This window comes from Trichechus manatus, unplaced genomic scaffold (assembly GCF_000243295.1).
Source record: "Trichechus manatus latirostris isolate Lorelei unplaced genomic scaffold, TriManLat1.0 scaffold00125, whole genome shotgun sequence".
Taxonomy (NCBI): domain Eukaryota; kingdom Metazoa; phylum Chordata; class Mammalia; order Sirenia; family Trichechidae; genus Trichechus; species Trichechus manatus.
In genome coordinates, this window is record NW_004444061.1 from 1,477,522 (window position 1) to 1,492,918 (window position 15,397).

Sequence of the window (15,397 nt, forward strand, 5' to 3'; positions counted from 1 at the left end):
TTCATCAGCCTGAGACCAGAACTAGATGGTGCCCGGCTACCACCAATGAACATCCTGACAGGGAACACAACAGACGGTCCCTGATGGAGCAGTAGAACGATGAGATGCAGAACTGAAATTCTAGTAAGAAGACCAGACTTAATGGTCTAAGACTTGAGGCACCCCAGAAAGCATGGCCCCTGGTCTCTCCATCACCCCAGAACTAAAACAATTTCTGAGGCCAACTCTTCAGACAGGGATTGGACTGGACTGTGGGACATAAAGTGATACTTGTGAAGAATGTGCCTCTTAGACAAGTAGATACAAGAGACCAAAGGGGTAGCTTCTGTCCAGAGGTGAGATGGGAAGGCAGAGAGTGTTAGGAGCTGGTTGAATGTTGATGGCAAATCAGGGGCAGAGGGGAGGAGTGTGCTGTCACAGAATGGGGTGAGTGGTTGGGGTCTCATAACAATGTATATAAAAAAAAAAATTCTGTATGGGAGACTAACTTGAAGTGTAAACTTCATTTAATTACAACAATAAAAAAAAAAAAAGAATTCCTCTAAGGTCTGATACAACAATACAACCAAGATACACTGGACTTCTTAAACAGCAGATGAGTCTAAATATTTTAAATTAGTTAAAATACACTTACCACAGTAATACTGAGGACAACAGAATTGTGTAGAATTAAGATCCACGGTGAGAAATTCCCCATCAGTACATAGTGGAATAGGTTCAGTGCAAGGTTCACAAACTAAAGGCAAAACAAAAAAGAGCACAGCTGAGCTAAATACAAGCTAGTTATTAGCTCAGAATACCACACACAAAATAAAATCTAAATAAAAAATATTGCACTTAATCATGGCTTTGAACTAGTTCATTCCAGTTTGAACCCCCACGGAGAATTTGCATTTCTATCATGTTCCCAGGTGACGCTAATGCTGCTCATTAGGGACCAGTTCTGAGAACCATTAGCAGAGCAGTGATTCTCAAAATTTATTATATACAAGAGTCACCTGGGGATCTTGTTAAACCGTAGGTTCTGATTCAGTATATCTGGGGTAGAAACACGAATTCTCTGTAAAGTGTTCAGTCTGGACCAAACCAGTTCAAAACCCTGAATTTAATAAAATTGGGAACAAGGAAAATAAGACTTAGACAGGTCTCCTTATTTGGTCATAAAGACAATAATACTGCCTGAGTACAAATGCTTTCCAAGCACAGTAACAAATAGAACACCATCTTACCAGAAATATAGGGCATTCATATTTCTAGAATAATTTGTTCTTTCTAGGATCAAAATATCATTGACTTGTTTATTTCAAATTTTCTTAATTCACTATCCTTGATTACTCCACTTTATAGATGAACAATGTAGTAGGCACCTGTTCCTTTGGGTTGTTCACCATCTCGTTCCCATTTTGGTAATAGCTCTCTGTATGACCGTGAGGAAATGCCCCACCCATACAGTTTTGGAGTTACTTTCAATAAAGATGCCTTGTCCTCAAAGGACAACTGTGTAAGAATATAACCCAAATTAGACTAATCAGATATCTTTCCATGGAATTGAACTGTGAGCAGGGGCACACCACGGCAGAAAATGAAAGCTCATTCAGCAATGCCACCACCTAGAGCAGCTGCTTTCTCTCCTTCCCAGGCCTGGCTGTTCTGTTTCATCTTGATTATATGTACTTCCCCCAAATACTTCCAATAATTGGTTGTGCTTAAATAGCCAGAGTCAGTTTCTGCCACTTGTGGTCAAAGAGCCTTAACTAACACAAAGAGATTTGTTTTGATTTTTCATGGGTACGTTTAAAACATAGGTACATCTGAAACCTACATTAATCACCAATATTTGCTATGAGAATTAATTTGAAGTAGAAAAATAGAGAATTCAGTGTCCACTTCATTAGACAGAATACATAGCCCCATGTACAGTCATTTCCCAGACACCCTTTATTGATACCATTCTCTTTCAAAAGATTATGATAGTTTACACCGAGTATATAGGAGCTGAAGTTTTAAAGAGGTCCCATAATGTTTTAGCAAAATCCATTATCCTGGCTAGTTCTTAAATAAAAGCCAGTGCTAAATTTTCTCTGAAAGGAACTAGTTATTAGCTTTATTAAACAAAAAAAAAAAATCATTGATTGTATTATCTTGGTCATGCTGAGTCAGACATATATATGTGTGTGTGTATATATATACACATATGCATATATGGTATATGGTCATGTTGGGCTGGGTGTATATCTGTATATATATACATAGACATATATGTATATATACATACATGTATACGTATATATGGAGAGAGAGTTTTTTGTTGATAAGGGAAGGTAATAACAATTGTAGTAGTTGTAAAGAGTCATTTATAGCTCTCGTTCAGTTGCATTATCATGAGTTTAATATCAGAATATTGGTTACCATCACTCATATTAAATTCATATCAAGTAAGAGATTTCCCTTAGATCTTCTCTCCTTTCAAGAAATTATCTCTCAGAACACTCACCACAGAGAGGGGAGAAACAACAAGGTTCTCCCTGTTGAACTTGAATCATAAATTGGTCTTCTCTGCATTCTGGTATTGGAATATCAGGGCATTTGACTGGGTCACATTCTGCAGAAGCAAAAAGATGTTTGCAAATTTGTATAGCACAAAATGGTTGAATAAAATGAAATAATATTGTTTATTTCTCTTTGAATTTAGTGATTATTTTTTAAAGATCTTAATCTTAGCAGAAATACAGAATAGCAGATTTTATATATATATATATATATATATATATATATATACCTACTCCTCACTTATCAACTATCTCATTATCTGACATTTCCTATTTACCACAAGTTTGAAAAAATTCTCAGGTGGCACCTCTGATGGTCCGGGCCCCATGCAGGGCCATCACTGGGCCCGGGACACCCTCCATGGGCCACCCCAAACAACATACTGGAGGTACCGGCAACAACTGGGCCACGTGAGGGATGGTGGCCAACTGGCCGCAGGCCACCTTCTCCCGTTCATGCATGACATCTAGATCCAGCTACAGAGGGTCAGGGTAATGGTGGGACAATGCAAGATTGCAAGCAGGCAGGAGGAGGCTGGAAGAGGGCCCAAAAGTGCCAGGGAGGTAGATACGGGGAGGCAGGAAGGGGCAGGAGAGGGAAGGAGGCTGCATGGGGCTACAGAGCCAGGGCAGATGGAGGACAAGTGGGGTCCCCACCCAGGGCAGGAGGTAGTGGGCGGAGGATGAGCAGGGTCCCTGCCCAGGGTGTGAGGCAGGAGGCAGCGGGCAGCAGGCAACACCCATCCACCAACACTACCACCCCCAATCCCCACGGGCCCCACGGTGGTGGGGAAGGCGTGGTGGAGAAGCAGGGCCTACTGTACCATGCACATGCTGAGCTGTGCCGGGGGCGCTTGATGGGTGATGAGTGACTTGGAGGAGGGGTGCACCAGCACCAAAGACAGGCTTGGGGCATAATACTGATTTTGCATAATGACCTGGTCTTTGGAACCTACCCATGTTGGTAAGTGAGGAGTGGGTATATATATATACACACACATAAAAAAAAGAAAAACCTGTTGCTGTCGAGGCAATTCCAACTGATAGTGACCCTATAGGACAGAGTAGAACGGCCCCATAGGATTTCCAAGGAGTGTCTGGTGGATTTGAACTTCTGACCTTTTGGTTAGCAGCCATAGCTCTTAACCACTAGGCCACCAGGGTTTCCTCACATACACATAAAGAAAGAAATAGCAGGTTAAAAAAAAAAAAAAACACCTATATTTAGCAAGCCAATGCCACAAACTTTTCTAATAAATAATTTCCTTGGAGTCACGAGGAATGAGACTCTACTTACTATGCTGAATGGACAATGACCCTCACTCTTATTTCTCCTAAGTGATTACTCACCACATTGGTACTGTGGACAGCAAGAAAGAGGGCTATGGCCAATGACCAATTTTTGACTACTCATACATGTCGGAATGGTAGTGTCACACAAAGCCATGTCACATCCTGGAAATAAGAAACAGAAACATTAAAATATTAATGAACATAGCTAGAATCTTACACTGCTAACTCAAAGCCAGTCAATGACTCTCACTATACATGTTTTTACATTGCGGTTAAGCCCATTCAGCTCACAAAATGGATCACATGTGAAAAAGCAGCAGCTTTAAGTCTGTTACATCTTTCACCCCTGCTTGTCATAAGTGAAAGCTTCCTAAGTCTCTTTTATTGTCATGTATTGATAAATATGATTCATTGCCAATAGCCATATTTTTGCATGCATATTTGCAAAATCAGCAAAACTGTAATAAATCAAAACTTGCTTTGAGAACGTATAAGTGACATTTATGGCAGCACTTAAACACTGTTATCTCAACCTTGATTTTTTTTTATAGCAAATATCACGTATGTCCTGCTTTTTAACAGAAAATATCAACACGTTTTGTAGCATTAACTGACTATAAGGCATCAGCCTGTGTACTTACCGCAAATTTCCTCTGAACAGCAGGTCTCTTTATCAACAATGTCCATGACAACTTCACCTTCTCGTTCACAAATTGGTGAGGGCTCTTCACGGCAGTCAGACTCTACAGGAATAATGCTTCCATTCTCCAAACATTTGTACAGAGAGCATTCGTCAATACCTCCATTCCAAATTTCCCCAGCAGCGTGGGGTTGGTCTTCAATATCAGTACACACTTAGAAAGATTAACAATATTATGTCACTCATAACCTGGACACTAAAATAAATCAAGTACAATGTTTTGATTTCAGATGGTGACACAGCCCACTGATGTAGATGCTATGTCGCATATCTATCCTTCTCAGATTCTTCTTTTTTTCATCAGATACTCATTATATTTTTCTTTAATGAAAGTTTTGATTTAGTCTGCTGAAAATATTTTACCTTCTATATTTGTGTGTATGTTTTCTTCTATAAATAAGATGCTTTGTTAATTATTTTTGATACATTTTAGCCTTTTAAATAAAATTTCCATTAGTTGGAACTTAGTAATATAAATTTAAATCAGATTTAAAATATTAAACATTGAAATAATTGGTACTAGAAAATAACGTAGCCCTTACATCACATTAACATTTGTGTCATGAAAATTCAAAATGTTTCCACTTTAACAAAAATCTAAAAGGGGAAAGTAGGCAATTAGGGAAAATATTGTTTAGTGTCTCTGTTTATTTTATTGTAAAAGTATTCCTTTTATGTTAAAAATGGCCCTCTGGTAGTTCTTTTTAGGAAATATAGAGACATATGTGACCAACCATGTCCCCAGTATCTAATGAGCTTCTCTTTTATTATCCCATTTATTAGCCAATCAATTTCATAGGTTTTAAAGAACAAACATAAGCACATCTGTGGGTTCTCAAAGTCTTCCACAGATGCTTTCTTCACTGGCAAACACAAGCTTGTTCCCGAAACTATCTATGCATTTCACTTCCATCAGTTTTCCCTTTACTTATTAGCAAATTCCTTTTACTTCTGACATGATGATGAGCATGATGAGTCCCAAGACTGGCAAAGTATCATGCTGCAATTTTCTCAATTTTGTACTTTTTTCATCTACCACCACCGTGAAGACAGTATGTCAGGATGAAATGGTTTGAAAATGAAAGTAGAAATGTTAAACACTTCCCCCAGGTAATAATACTATCTTCCATTTCTTGAGTGCTTGTTTTTCTCCAGGCACTGTGCTAAATGTCAAATACTTCTTACTATTTTATTTATCCCCACAATAGCTTTATGGGATAGGTACTATTATTTTCCTCATTCATAGATACATAACCTGATGTTCAGAGAGGTAAAGGTGAGCCATTGGTACATGGGACAACTGTAATTTGAATTCAGTCCACAAATTACACTCTTAATTCTTAATATGCCATTCTCTCTCCCAGTTATTAGAGGCACAGATAGAGATTAAACTACATCACCTCTGAAGCACCTACTTTTGTTAACTTCAAATGAAACCATATTAAGTAGAAACCACAAACAAACTTGTTTCCTTTCCAACACTGAGGTTAACTTGATCAATCTTTCTTAGCATATGTCTCTCAGGTCTAAAAATGTTTTGTTTTGTTTTTTTTGTTGGATCCCTAAAAAGTCATTTTTACTTTGCTTCTTACCACATTTTTTCTCTGGAATGCACTCAGCTGAATCTGGCCTGTAGAGAATGGTTCCATTTTTGCACACACAGTCTTCTCTTAAATTCAAACATGAGGAGTAATCGTAGAACCATTTGTTTAGACACGTTCTTGCTTCACAAGGTTGCACACAAGGCTGATATTCCTTCCCCTCTGGGCAACTCAGAGCTATGAGTTATAGAAAACAGAATTTACTAATGATAAAATAATCTATCTGAATTCTAATGAAAGGAATATCAGATATCTTTCTGAAAATGAATTTTGCACATTTTAGTCTCTTTAAAGTTCATTTTTCATTTTCTGTGCAACCATAAATCAGAAACAAAACCATCGATGGGTATTTTTAAGCACCTACCAGTGTTCGGCTAATATTGGATGTTAGAGCAGTAAAAGTTCATTTAATTTATATGAAGTAAATATGACCAAGAGGCAGCCAAAGTCTGGCATATAGAGTCAACTACTATTAAGTTCGTGCTCTAAGCAGTGAGAGGAGATAAAACAGTGTGCCCAGAATAAGCATGAAGATGCACTTGAAATATGTAATTCAACGAAGTTATAAAAAAGAAAAATGCTGCATATTTAGGTTTAATCCTTCACTGTAAAAAGTTACTGCTGGTACTGAGCAGTTTCTAAATGATGTTTCAGAAAATTCTTGCTGATTTGCAGTCATCTTAAAAAGCCATACTGGTAAGAAATGAACACTCAGCTGGTGGGGGTGTTCCCAGGTGAGAACAACTTGACAGTGTATATACGCTTAAATTGGAGATTGCACACACTCTGTATGAATCAGCAACTCCAATCTAGTAATAGTGATTATCACTGGGGAAGGAGGGAGAAGAAAAAGAATAGAAGGGCATAAAAAAGCTTCATTTTTAAGTGTTTCATTTCTGAAGCTGAGTAATAGAACTGGTGTTTGTGGTATATTATACTTTCTCCATACTTTTCCTTATTACTGAATTATTTTGTGATAAAAAAATGAAAAGTAAAAGAATGAAGTTAATGCTTAAAAATGGAATGTTATTTAATGGTTGAAAAATACTCTTTAGTTAATAATCACTTACAGCAGTAATCAGGTGTTCTCCATTGAATACAGATGTCAAACTTGTTGCAGAGAGCTACATAAGCAGAGAGTGCATCACATTCATAGTTCAAAAAATTGGTATAATTGATCCACATCTTTTCACAGAAATTCTGCGGTGAAACCTATAGAGATACGTTTTGTCTTGGGATGAGTAATGTTTAGTCCTCTGAAGACCCTAAGCTAGACTAAGACTATTTGGAGAATCAAAGGGTCACAAGGTAACATTCATTATGGTTCCTCTTAAGCCTTAGACTTTCAAAAATGTATGACATCAGGTGCCAACTATGATTTACAATATTTTTAAACACACATTTTAGATAAGATGAATATTGTCTACAATATTGTCCGTCTTAGAAAGAGAATGTGGACCTACAAAAACCTACTTCTGATATACTTTTGGTTACAATTGTTCTTTCTATATACTGAATAAGAGTTTGATCTATTATAGATAAAATTGGAACTCCTGAAATATTCCCTAATGATACGTAGTATTTCATATTAAATGAGGGTATGTACACTTCTAAAAAAAAACTATTAATATTGAATATAGGTTGAATAATTTATATAATTTTGCATGTCTCAATTTAGACTGTCATTTTTTATATACAGAATACTTTTCATTTTGATCTAAAGATGCCTGAAATCTAAATAATTTATCTTGTAATTTAGCATTTATTCCAATTTTTCTCTCTACTTATTCATTCAGCAAACAATACTGAGCACACTGGGAGGCTAAATTCTAAACAGGTCAAAGGGTCAGATAAAAATACTTATTTTTCATATCCCATAATTTCTTCTTCAAGGACCACATCTTTAATAACCAAGATTCTACTTCCTCTTCAGTCTCCTTTGTTAAATCTCTTCAGATTCAACCACTTCACTTTACACAGAATACTTGGCTACTGTCATCAACAGCCTCCTATTTGTCAAACTCAGTGAACACTTTGCTATCCTAACTCCCACCCCACTCTCTCACAGTCTATGATGCCTTAGCACTCCCTGTTTCTTAAAACCCTCTCCACTGACTTTGAGGACACCATACCCAGTTTCCTTTCAGTCTGTTTGTCATTGTCGTTTCTTCTTCCTGCCTCTCATTCTGAGTGTTTCTGTACATTCCTTCCTGGGCAGTTATGTCTTCTCACTCCAAATGCTCTTCCTGGGCTCAACCAGTCCCATGGCATTTAAATCCCATTTGACTCAGTTTCTTCATATGTTAAATAGAGCCAATAATAACATCTACTACTTATGATTGCTAAGAAGAGTAAATAAACTAATATATGGAAAGTATACAGAACAGATCCTGATACATCATAAATTAGTTATCATTATTTTTTTTAACCCACATAATAACTTACAAAACCTGATAGCTGGTCAACTTTGCTCCTTTGAGCTCCAGAATTCCGTTTCTAAGTTTCTTCTGGATATTTTCACTATGACGTCCCACACGACTTAATCTGTCCAAAATAGAAAGTTTTCTCTCTTCTCCACTTCACCCACAAAAACTGATTCACCCATTCATTTACATATTCTTTCATAATTTTGAGCACCTAACTACATATCAGACACTGTGCTATGCATTAGGAATATAAATGTGAATACAACAGACATGTTCTTTGCCTTGTGGATCTCATAGACAAAGAAAAGCCTTTGAGTAGGATCAAGAGGAACCACCACGCCAAAAAGAATTAGAGTGGGAGGCATTCCATCTGGGGAAATGGCAAGTACTAAGGCCCATTGGCAGGAAAAATCTTGGACTATTCAAAGAGCTGAAAGAAGGCTGAAATGGCTGGAGCTTGACAAGCAAGAAGAGTACAGCATCAGAGGAGGCTACAGAAGTAGGTGGTGCCAGATATAGATGACCTTGTGAGTCCTAGTAAAAAGTTTGAATTATACTCTAAGAGTAAGTGAAAGACACTGAAGGGTTTTAGAGAAACAACACAATCTTGTTTACATTTTTAAGAGGTAATTCTGCTTGCTATGTGGGAAACAGATCAGCAAATGGAGGTGAATTTAGAAGTAAGAAAATCAGAACAATGTTATTTCATTAAACCAAGTAAAAAGTGATAGTTGTTTGCATTAATATGTTAGCATAGGCAATAGGAAAAAATGTGTAGATTTTGAACATGTATTTGGGAGTAGAATCAACATGACTTGGTGATAGCTTGAATGGAATAGACTGAGAATGAAGGTATCAAGAAGTTTTGATCTTAATACATACCCAGTAGTTTAAGCTAGAAGTTTGAAATCATTCACAATTGTTCATTCTCCCTTAACACTTACATCTTTAAATTCTACCTACTGTAAGTGACAAATGTCTCCCGAATCCTGTCTATCCTTTTCAGACACACAGCTACCCTGCTCCCCAGTCAGGCGCTCACCATTTTCTCAAAGAAGTTTTGCTTTAAAATAATTTATAAGGGTGCAGTGTGATTACTTACTTTTGTGTGTGGCCTTTCTAGCCATGGTCTTGTAACTCCCATCCAGGTGACTGCGCAGAACTGTGTGATAGAGTAATTTGTGGCCCACCAAGGGGATTGGTAAGTTTTGCCTTAAAAGAGAGCCAATTTCAGAGCAGAGACGAGGAGTCCACCACCACCAAGGAAAGAGAGACCAGCAGGAGAGACCTAGCAGTACAGACCTGGCAGCAGGAGACGGCACTGTGGACTTCCTGGCCCTTGGAGAGAGAAAGCTGAGTGCCTTTAGGCAGAGACTGAGGGCCAGGGAGAGGCATGCCTGCGAGCACGGCTGCGAAGAGGTTATCCTGATGGGATAATTGTATCCTGAGTGTTCCTGAGCCTGAATTGTAACTGTTACTTCCCTAATAAGCCTCGTAATTGTGAGTATGGTCTGTGAGTTCTGTGTGGTCATTGCAATGAATTATTAAACCCAGCAGAGTAGAGATGCTGTGTGAGGAAGGTTAGTGTTAGAATTAGTAAAGATGGCAGAGAGAGGAGGCTTGTCTGGCCTCTGCCTCATGGGAGTCAGACTTGCACTGCTGATCTTGGTTCTCCTTTCCCCTTGTGGGATTGGAGGAGGTCAGACACTGCCCCCAAGTCATTTTTACAAAGGGACAGGGTGTGAGCAGAAAATGTGAGAAGGATAGATGAAAAATAGGCCAATTGTTAAAGCTAGCTAATGGCTACATAGGTTCTTATACTATTCTCTCTACTTTTGTGAATGTGTGAGCATTACCATAATAAAGAGTTGTTATAAAAAAAAATTAAAAACTACCCAATAGGTTTCTAATTAGCCTCCCTGTCTATTTCATATTCTTCACTCCTTTAGACAGATCTATTGAGCAAATCTGTCATGTCCCTCCCATTTTTTAGTGCTTACTTTTCTGTTTTTCTTATAACAAACTTTCACCAAAGTAAATTCTAAAAGCAAAAGGTGGAGGAAGAGAATATTTATTCCTAGGTTGGTTAGTTTCTCAAAAAAAGTGACTCAAACTAAAAATTTCTTTATAATTAAAAAAAATGAAGTATTTTTTTAAAAATCATGCACATTTTATATTCTGTTCCTTAATAGTCTTTTAAATAAAAAGAACCTAATTAAGATTTGAGACTTTGAAAGAAAAGAAATATTCCGTATATATTTCATTGATACATGGGCAACTTGCTATTGAATTCAGTTTCAAAATAGCAGTTTAAGAAATTTGGGGTGAATTCAAGAGAATCAAATATGCAGTTCATCATTCAGGCAGTACTATTTCTTCTCCATCTTGGTTTCTAAATATCTCATGATCTTAGACACTCAATAAATGTAGATAAAAAGAAAACACCTGCCTCACTGTTGTAAAAGCTATGCCAGTTATCACTGAATAATGGTGATAAGAATGTAACCAAGTAAATTGTCTGTGACACATCTTCAGACTACTGTGGACAGAATCCTTACAAGCTTCTAAGGGTCTCTTTTACTATCTCAGGGAAACACTAATACAATGACCTTGGGAGTCTAAAACTGCTAGTAGTTCTCACATTTAATTCTTCTAATCTTATTCTTAAACTTTATTTTCATTGCAGTATTTCAGTCATAATTTGTCTTAGAACTGTTGACCAAAAGTACCAAGTCTTGAAAAAAATATCTGCCTTATAATCCAACTTTGTGAGCTTTTTTTTTTTTAATCATTAAAGTGAAAACAATCCATTCACATTATTTAGGATTTACTTATCTTCTTTTTCCTTAGGGAAAAATTATATTTCAACTATGACTGTAAAAACATTTTAACCAATTAAACTGGTTTATATCTATGTAGCAGATAAAGTAGCCAAATAAACTTCCCATTTGATTATAAATTTGTTGAAGGAGATATTCAATCTACAGTACTTTTAAAAGTTATAATAACATTTTTACCACATCTTTGAACACCCTAAGAAAATATAAAAGTAAGAAGTTCCTGGTGAACAGAATAAGAGATTTAATGAGAACATTGATGGAAAACAGGCCTCCCTCATCTATGCACCCTGTTCACCAGAAAACTTCTATTTCTTCCTTAAAAGTTCTTCACTATATTTTTTTGGTTGGTTTTCTTAGGATTTGTACTCTCATCTTTTACCACGATGCAATGTGCATATTAATAAGTTTCTACAGACATCATCCATATAAAGTGAACAAAATTAGTAAAATTATCAAATTATCAAAGTCTGTGCTTTTATCCAATTGACTATTAAACAATGAAATGAACCTCATTTTCTCAGTTCATTATTTAATATGCTTTTTAAGAGCATTAAAATCTGTCAGGTGATGTGTTATTTAATCAGGGCACTTCTTTGTGTTTGGTTCCAGAACAAATTCAGCCATAGCTACAACATAGAATTTAATAAATGTTCTATTATTTCATGACCTTCACATTCCAAATGATTCTAAAACCAGTCTTAAAAGAAGCTTCTGATCCATGATCACGCTTGTGTTATTTACAAAAATAAAACGAACAAAATGTTTGTAATTAAACTTTGCATGATTAGTTTTTAAATGTTACCTCAACAGTAGTTTCATGCATTATTGATTTGGATTTTTCAACATAAGATACAAGATTCATTGGCTCATTTGCATTTCCACAATAAATAAAGTCCATGTTTTAAGTAAGCATTAAGGTACCCGCTATACTTGTTAGATTAGCCACTTGGGCTATCTTCCAATTCCTCTTCTATTTTTGGACTTCAGTTTTCCTTTTTTTTGACCTTAAATTCACTGTGAAGATCCTAAGGGAAATGCTGAGTCTATCACTGAATCAAACGGTATCCTGTGTTAAATCACTACGCCCTGAATATTCAAGTTGAAAATTTTCCTGATTTAATCAACCATCCAAGTTCCCAGCTGAAAATACAGTTTTAAACAATCATTGTGCTTTAAACAGATTAAAGTGACACTGAAATGAGGTTAAAAAAAAGTTTGCTATTTTTTTTTTTCATTTTATACACACGTATTTTAAAAATGTAAACATTTGAGATTTTTTTCATCAAAATCTTCATGTAAAGCTGAAGCTCTAGGAAGATATGCCATTTTTAATCCTATGATTTCACATTCTTCACCTTCTTACCACTTTTACTCATAGCTCAGCCTGAGAACTTTCGGGTCTACACTTCCCCATCTGGGTCTAGCATAAAAGGTCCTTCACTATTAGCTCCTTTCTGCTTTGAAAATTCCCTCACTCTCCTCCCCAGAAACTTCCCCTCTATATACCTTGCACTAACCTGTTTCAATGTTTCCCTAACATGACCAAACCCCCTTTTGCACATATTGTTTCCTCTGCCTAGGTCTTCCTTTTTCCCTCTTCTCTCCTGGTAGACTCATCCTTCTAAACAGCTCAAACATTTAAAACTCCATGAAATCTTCTCCAAACCTGGGGTCCTATGCACCGCATATTATATACTGCAATGTATCTGGTTTGTATCTATGTATGCTTGCTTTCCCACTAAACCATGAAATCCTCAAGAGCAGAGAGGGAGTCTTCTTCACCTTTGGATCAGAGGAGTCTAACACAGGGCCTAGCATGTGGTAGATGATCAATAACATTTTGCTAAATAATTCATGAAATACTATATTAACTTGTTCTTTGTCTACAACAACCGGTTCTTTTTTAAGGATATAGATTATTTAAAATATCTGCTAGTCACAAACTCAGAAAGTTAAAGACTAATAAAGACTTGATTAAACTGAATATGTGACAGTTCTATACACCTAAGTGGCCAGGATCATAAGGAATTGATTAAATCCTCATTGTCAGCTTTCTATTCTTGGTTAGCAAGTGGCATTGATCTCCCTCTCCCAGAGGCATTTATTCATAGGACAGAATTTCATTTTTCTTGAAAGTTGTAGATATAATTCTGACAAAACAGAGGGAGAAAAAAGAAAATTAGCTTTCCTGTCTCTGGAAGTCTATAAACAGCAAATGGTTCTGAATTCCAAGGCATACTGACAGAAGGTCTGTTGATAAACTTTCTCAATAGAACATCAAAACAGGAATATAGCGGCTTTTACTTTCAATATGTCTAACATGACAGTTCTTATTTACGGTTGCTTTCAACTTACTTTATCATGGCATGGAGTGAAAACTCTTCTGCTTAACAACTCAATGCAGTGACTGCAATTGTGCTCAGTACAATTCCTAACAGGTCTCCTGGTTGTTACTTTAAATGATTTCTCAATTTCCCAGCTTTCAATAAACAATTCTATGTCTTCCATATTGGTAATAATTGTGCCATTTTGCATCCTTAGATCATCATCTGGATCATCATTGCAAATTCCTAGAACGAACATGTGACATTTAGATGGGAAAAAAAAATCTCACTTAAACCAAATATAGGCAGCAGAAGTAAATTAGCTAATAACTGATTTTAATATAATGAATTATTTACTGAATTTATTTGTCCTTCGGCTTTAACATTGATAGTTTTTTTTTTAATTATGTGTCTGATTTTTTGAAAATAGTATAGAACCACCTTAACCATATAAGAAAGAATTCATGATCCTAAAAGTCCAAATATTTGAAAAAACCATGAAGATGAAGAAGGAGGAGTTTGATTCTGCTCTCATGCTTTCCCACTATTACTGTCATCTCCAATTAAGAACTAGTTCTCAAGCCTGAAGAGATATTTCCCAGTATCATGGACATTTGGTAATTGCATCCCAGGCATCCATCGTCTGGGAGACCCCTTCTGAAAACATTAATTTTTTTTTTCCATCTGGGAACTATCCCTTCCCCATCGTATATATAGCACATGACAGTATACCCCAGGAGGGCCCCAACTGGTATAAAGATAATCCTTACTCCTTTGCTTCAGCAACTGTTACAGGTAATCCAGGGATAAACCAATCAGGTCATGGCAATCACTTAGACACAGGCATTCTTTTCAGTATTAGGGCAACCACTATCAAGTTCAGAACTTGAACTGGAAATTCTAGAACACACGTAATCTCCCTTCCTTGGATGACATGGCCTGTTGATGGCATGGCTATGACACCTTTAGTTACTACAGCCTCTAGTTTCCTTGAGGAAGGCTAGACAGAAGATGGAGCTTACTCTTTGTCCAGTGGTGTGCAGAGCCAAAGGCAGTACAGAGAAATGGAACCAGAACCTTGCTTGTACCTTACCTGAATCCTATCCTATCTAAAAACTTAATTAAAAAAAAATTTCTGAGGTACTAAGCTATAAAAGATATAAAGTAAACCTTTTTTTTCAAATATTAAATCCTTCAGGAATCATGTCAGGATAAATAAAAGTTGCTGGTGTCATAGTTGCCTCAACTCTCTCTCTCTCTATATATATATATATACAAGGGATTAAGTGAAATCCATTAAAAAATAAATTCAAGTTAGGTGAACTATACTGTAAAGCAACTACTATTTTTTTCCTAAGTATTATATTTTTGTGGGGGCTATTATAAATGGTATTGTTTTCCTGATTTCCTTTTCATCATTCTCTTTATTGGTATATAGGAATCCAACTGATTTTTGTTATGTTTATCTTGTATCCTGCTACTCTGCTGAATCTACTAGTTCCAGTAGTTTCTCGTGGAGTCTTTAGGGTTTCCTGTGTATAGTATCATATCATCCACAAACAGGGACAGTTTAAATTCTTCATTACCAATTTGGATGCCCTTTATTTCTTTTTCTTGCCTTATTGCTCTAGCTAGAACTTCCAGCACAATGTTAAATAGGAGTG

General features: G+C 36.4%; 1 protein-coding gene across 1 annotated transcript in view; it reads right to left on the reverse strand.

The window, feature by feature from the left end:
• The window catches only part of OTOGL (otogelin like), a 200,727-nt gene that overhangs the window by 25,941 nt on the left and 159,389 nt on the right, over positions 1–15,397 (reverse strand). Inside the window, exons 44-50 of the mRNA XM_004384611.2 lie at positions 13,765–13,979; positions 7,214–7,355; positions 6,135–6,320; positions 4,484–4,696; positions 3,900–4,004; positions 2,495–2,602; positions 635–736 (exon numbers count right to left, since the gene is read on the reverse strand). Of these exons, the coding sequence (XP_004384668.1) occupies positions 635–736; positions 2,495–2,602; positions 3,900–4,004; positions 4,484–4,696; positions 6,135–6,320; positions 7,214–7,355; positions 13,765–13,979 (1,071 nt within the window). The remainder of the gene's footprint in view (positions 1–634; positions 737–2,494; positions 2,603–3,899; positions 4,005–4,483; positions 4,697–6,134; positions 6,321–7,213; positions 7,356–13,764; positions 13,980–15,397) is intronic.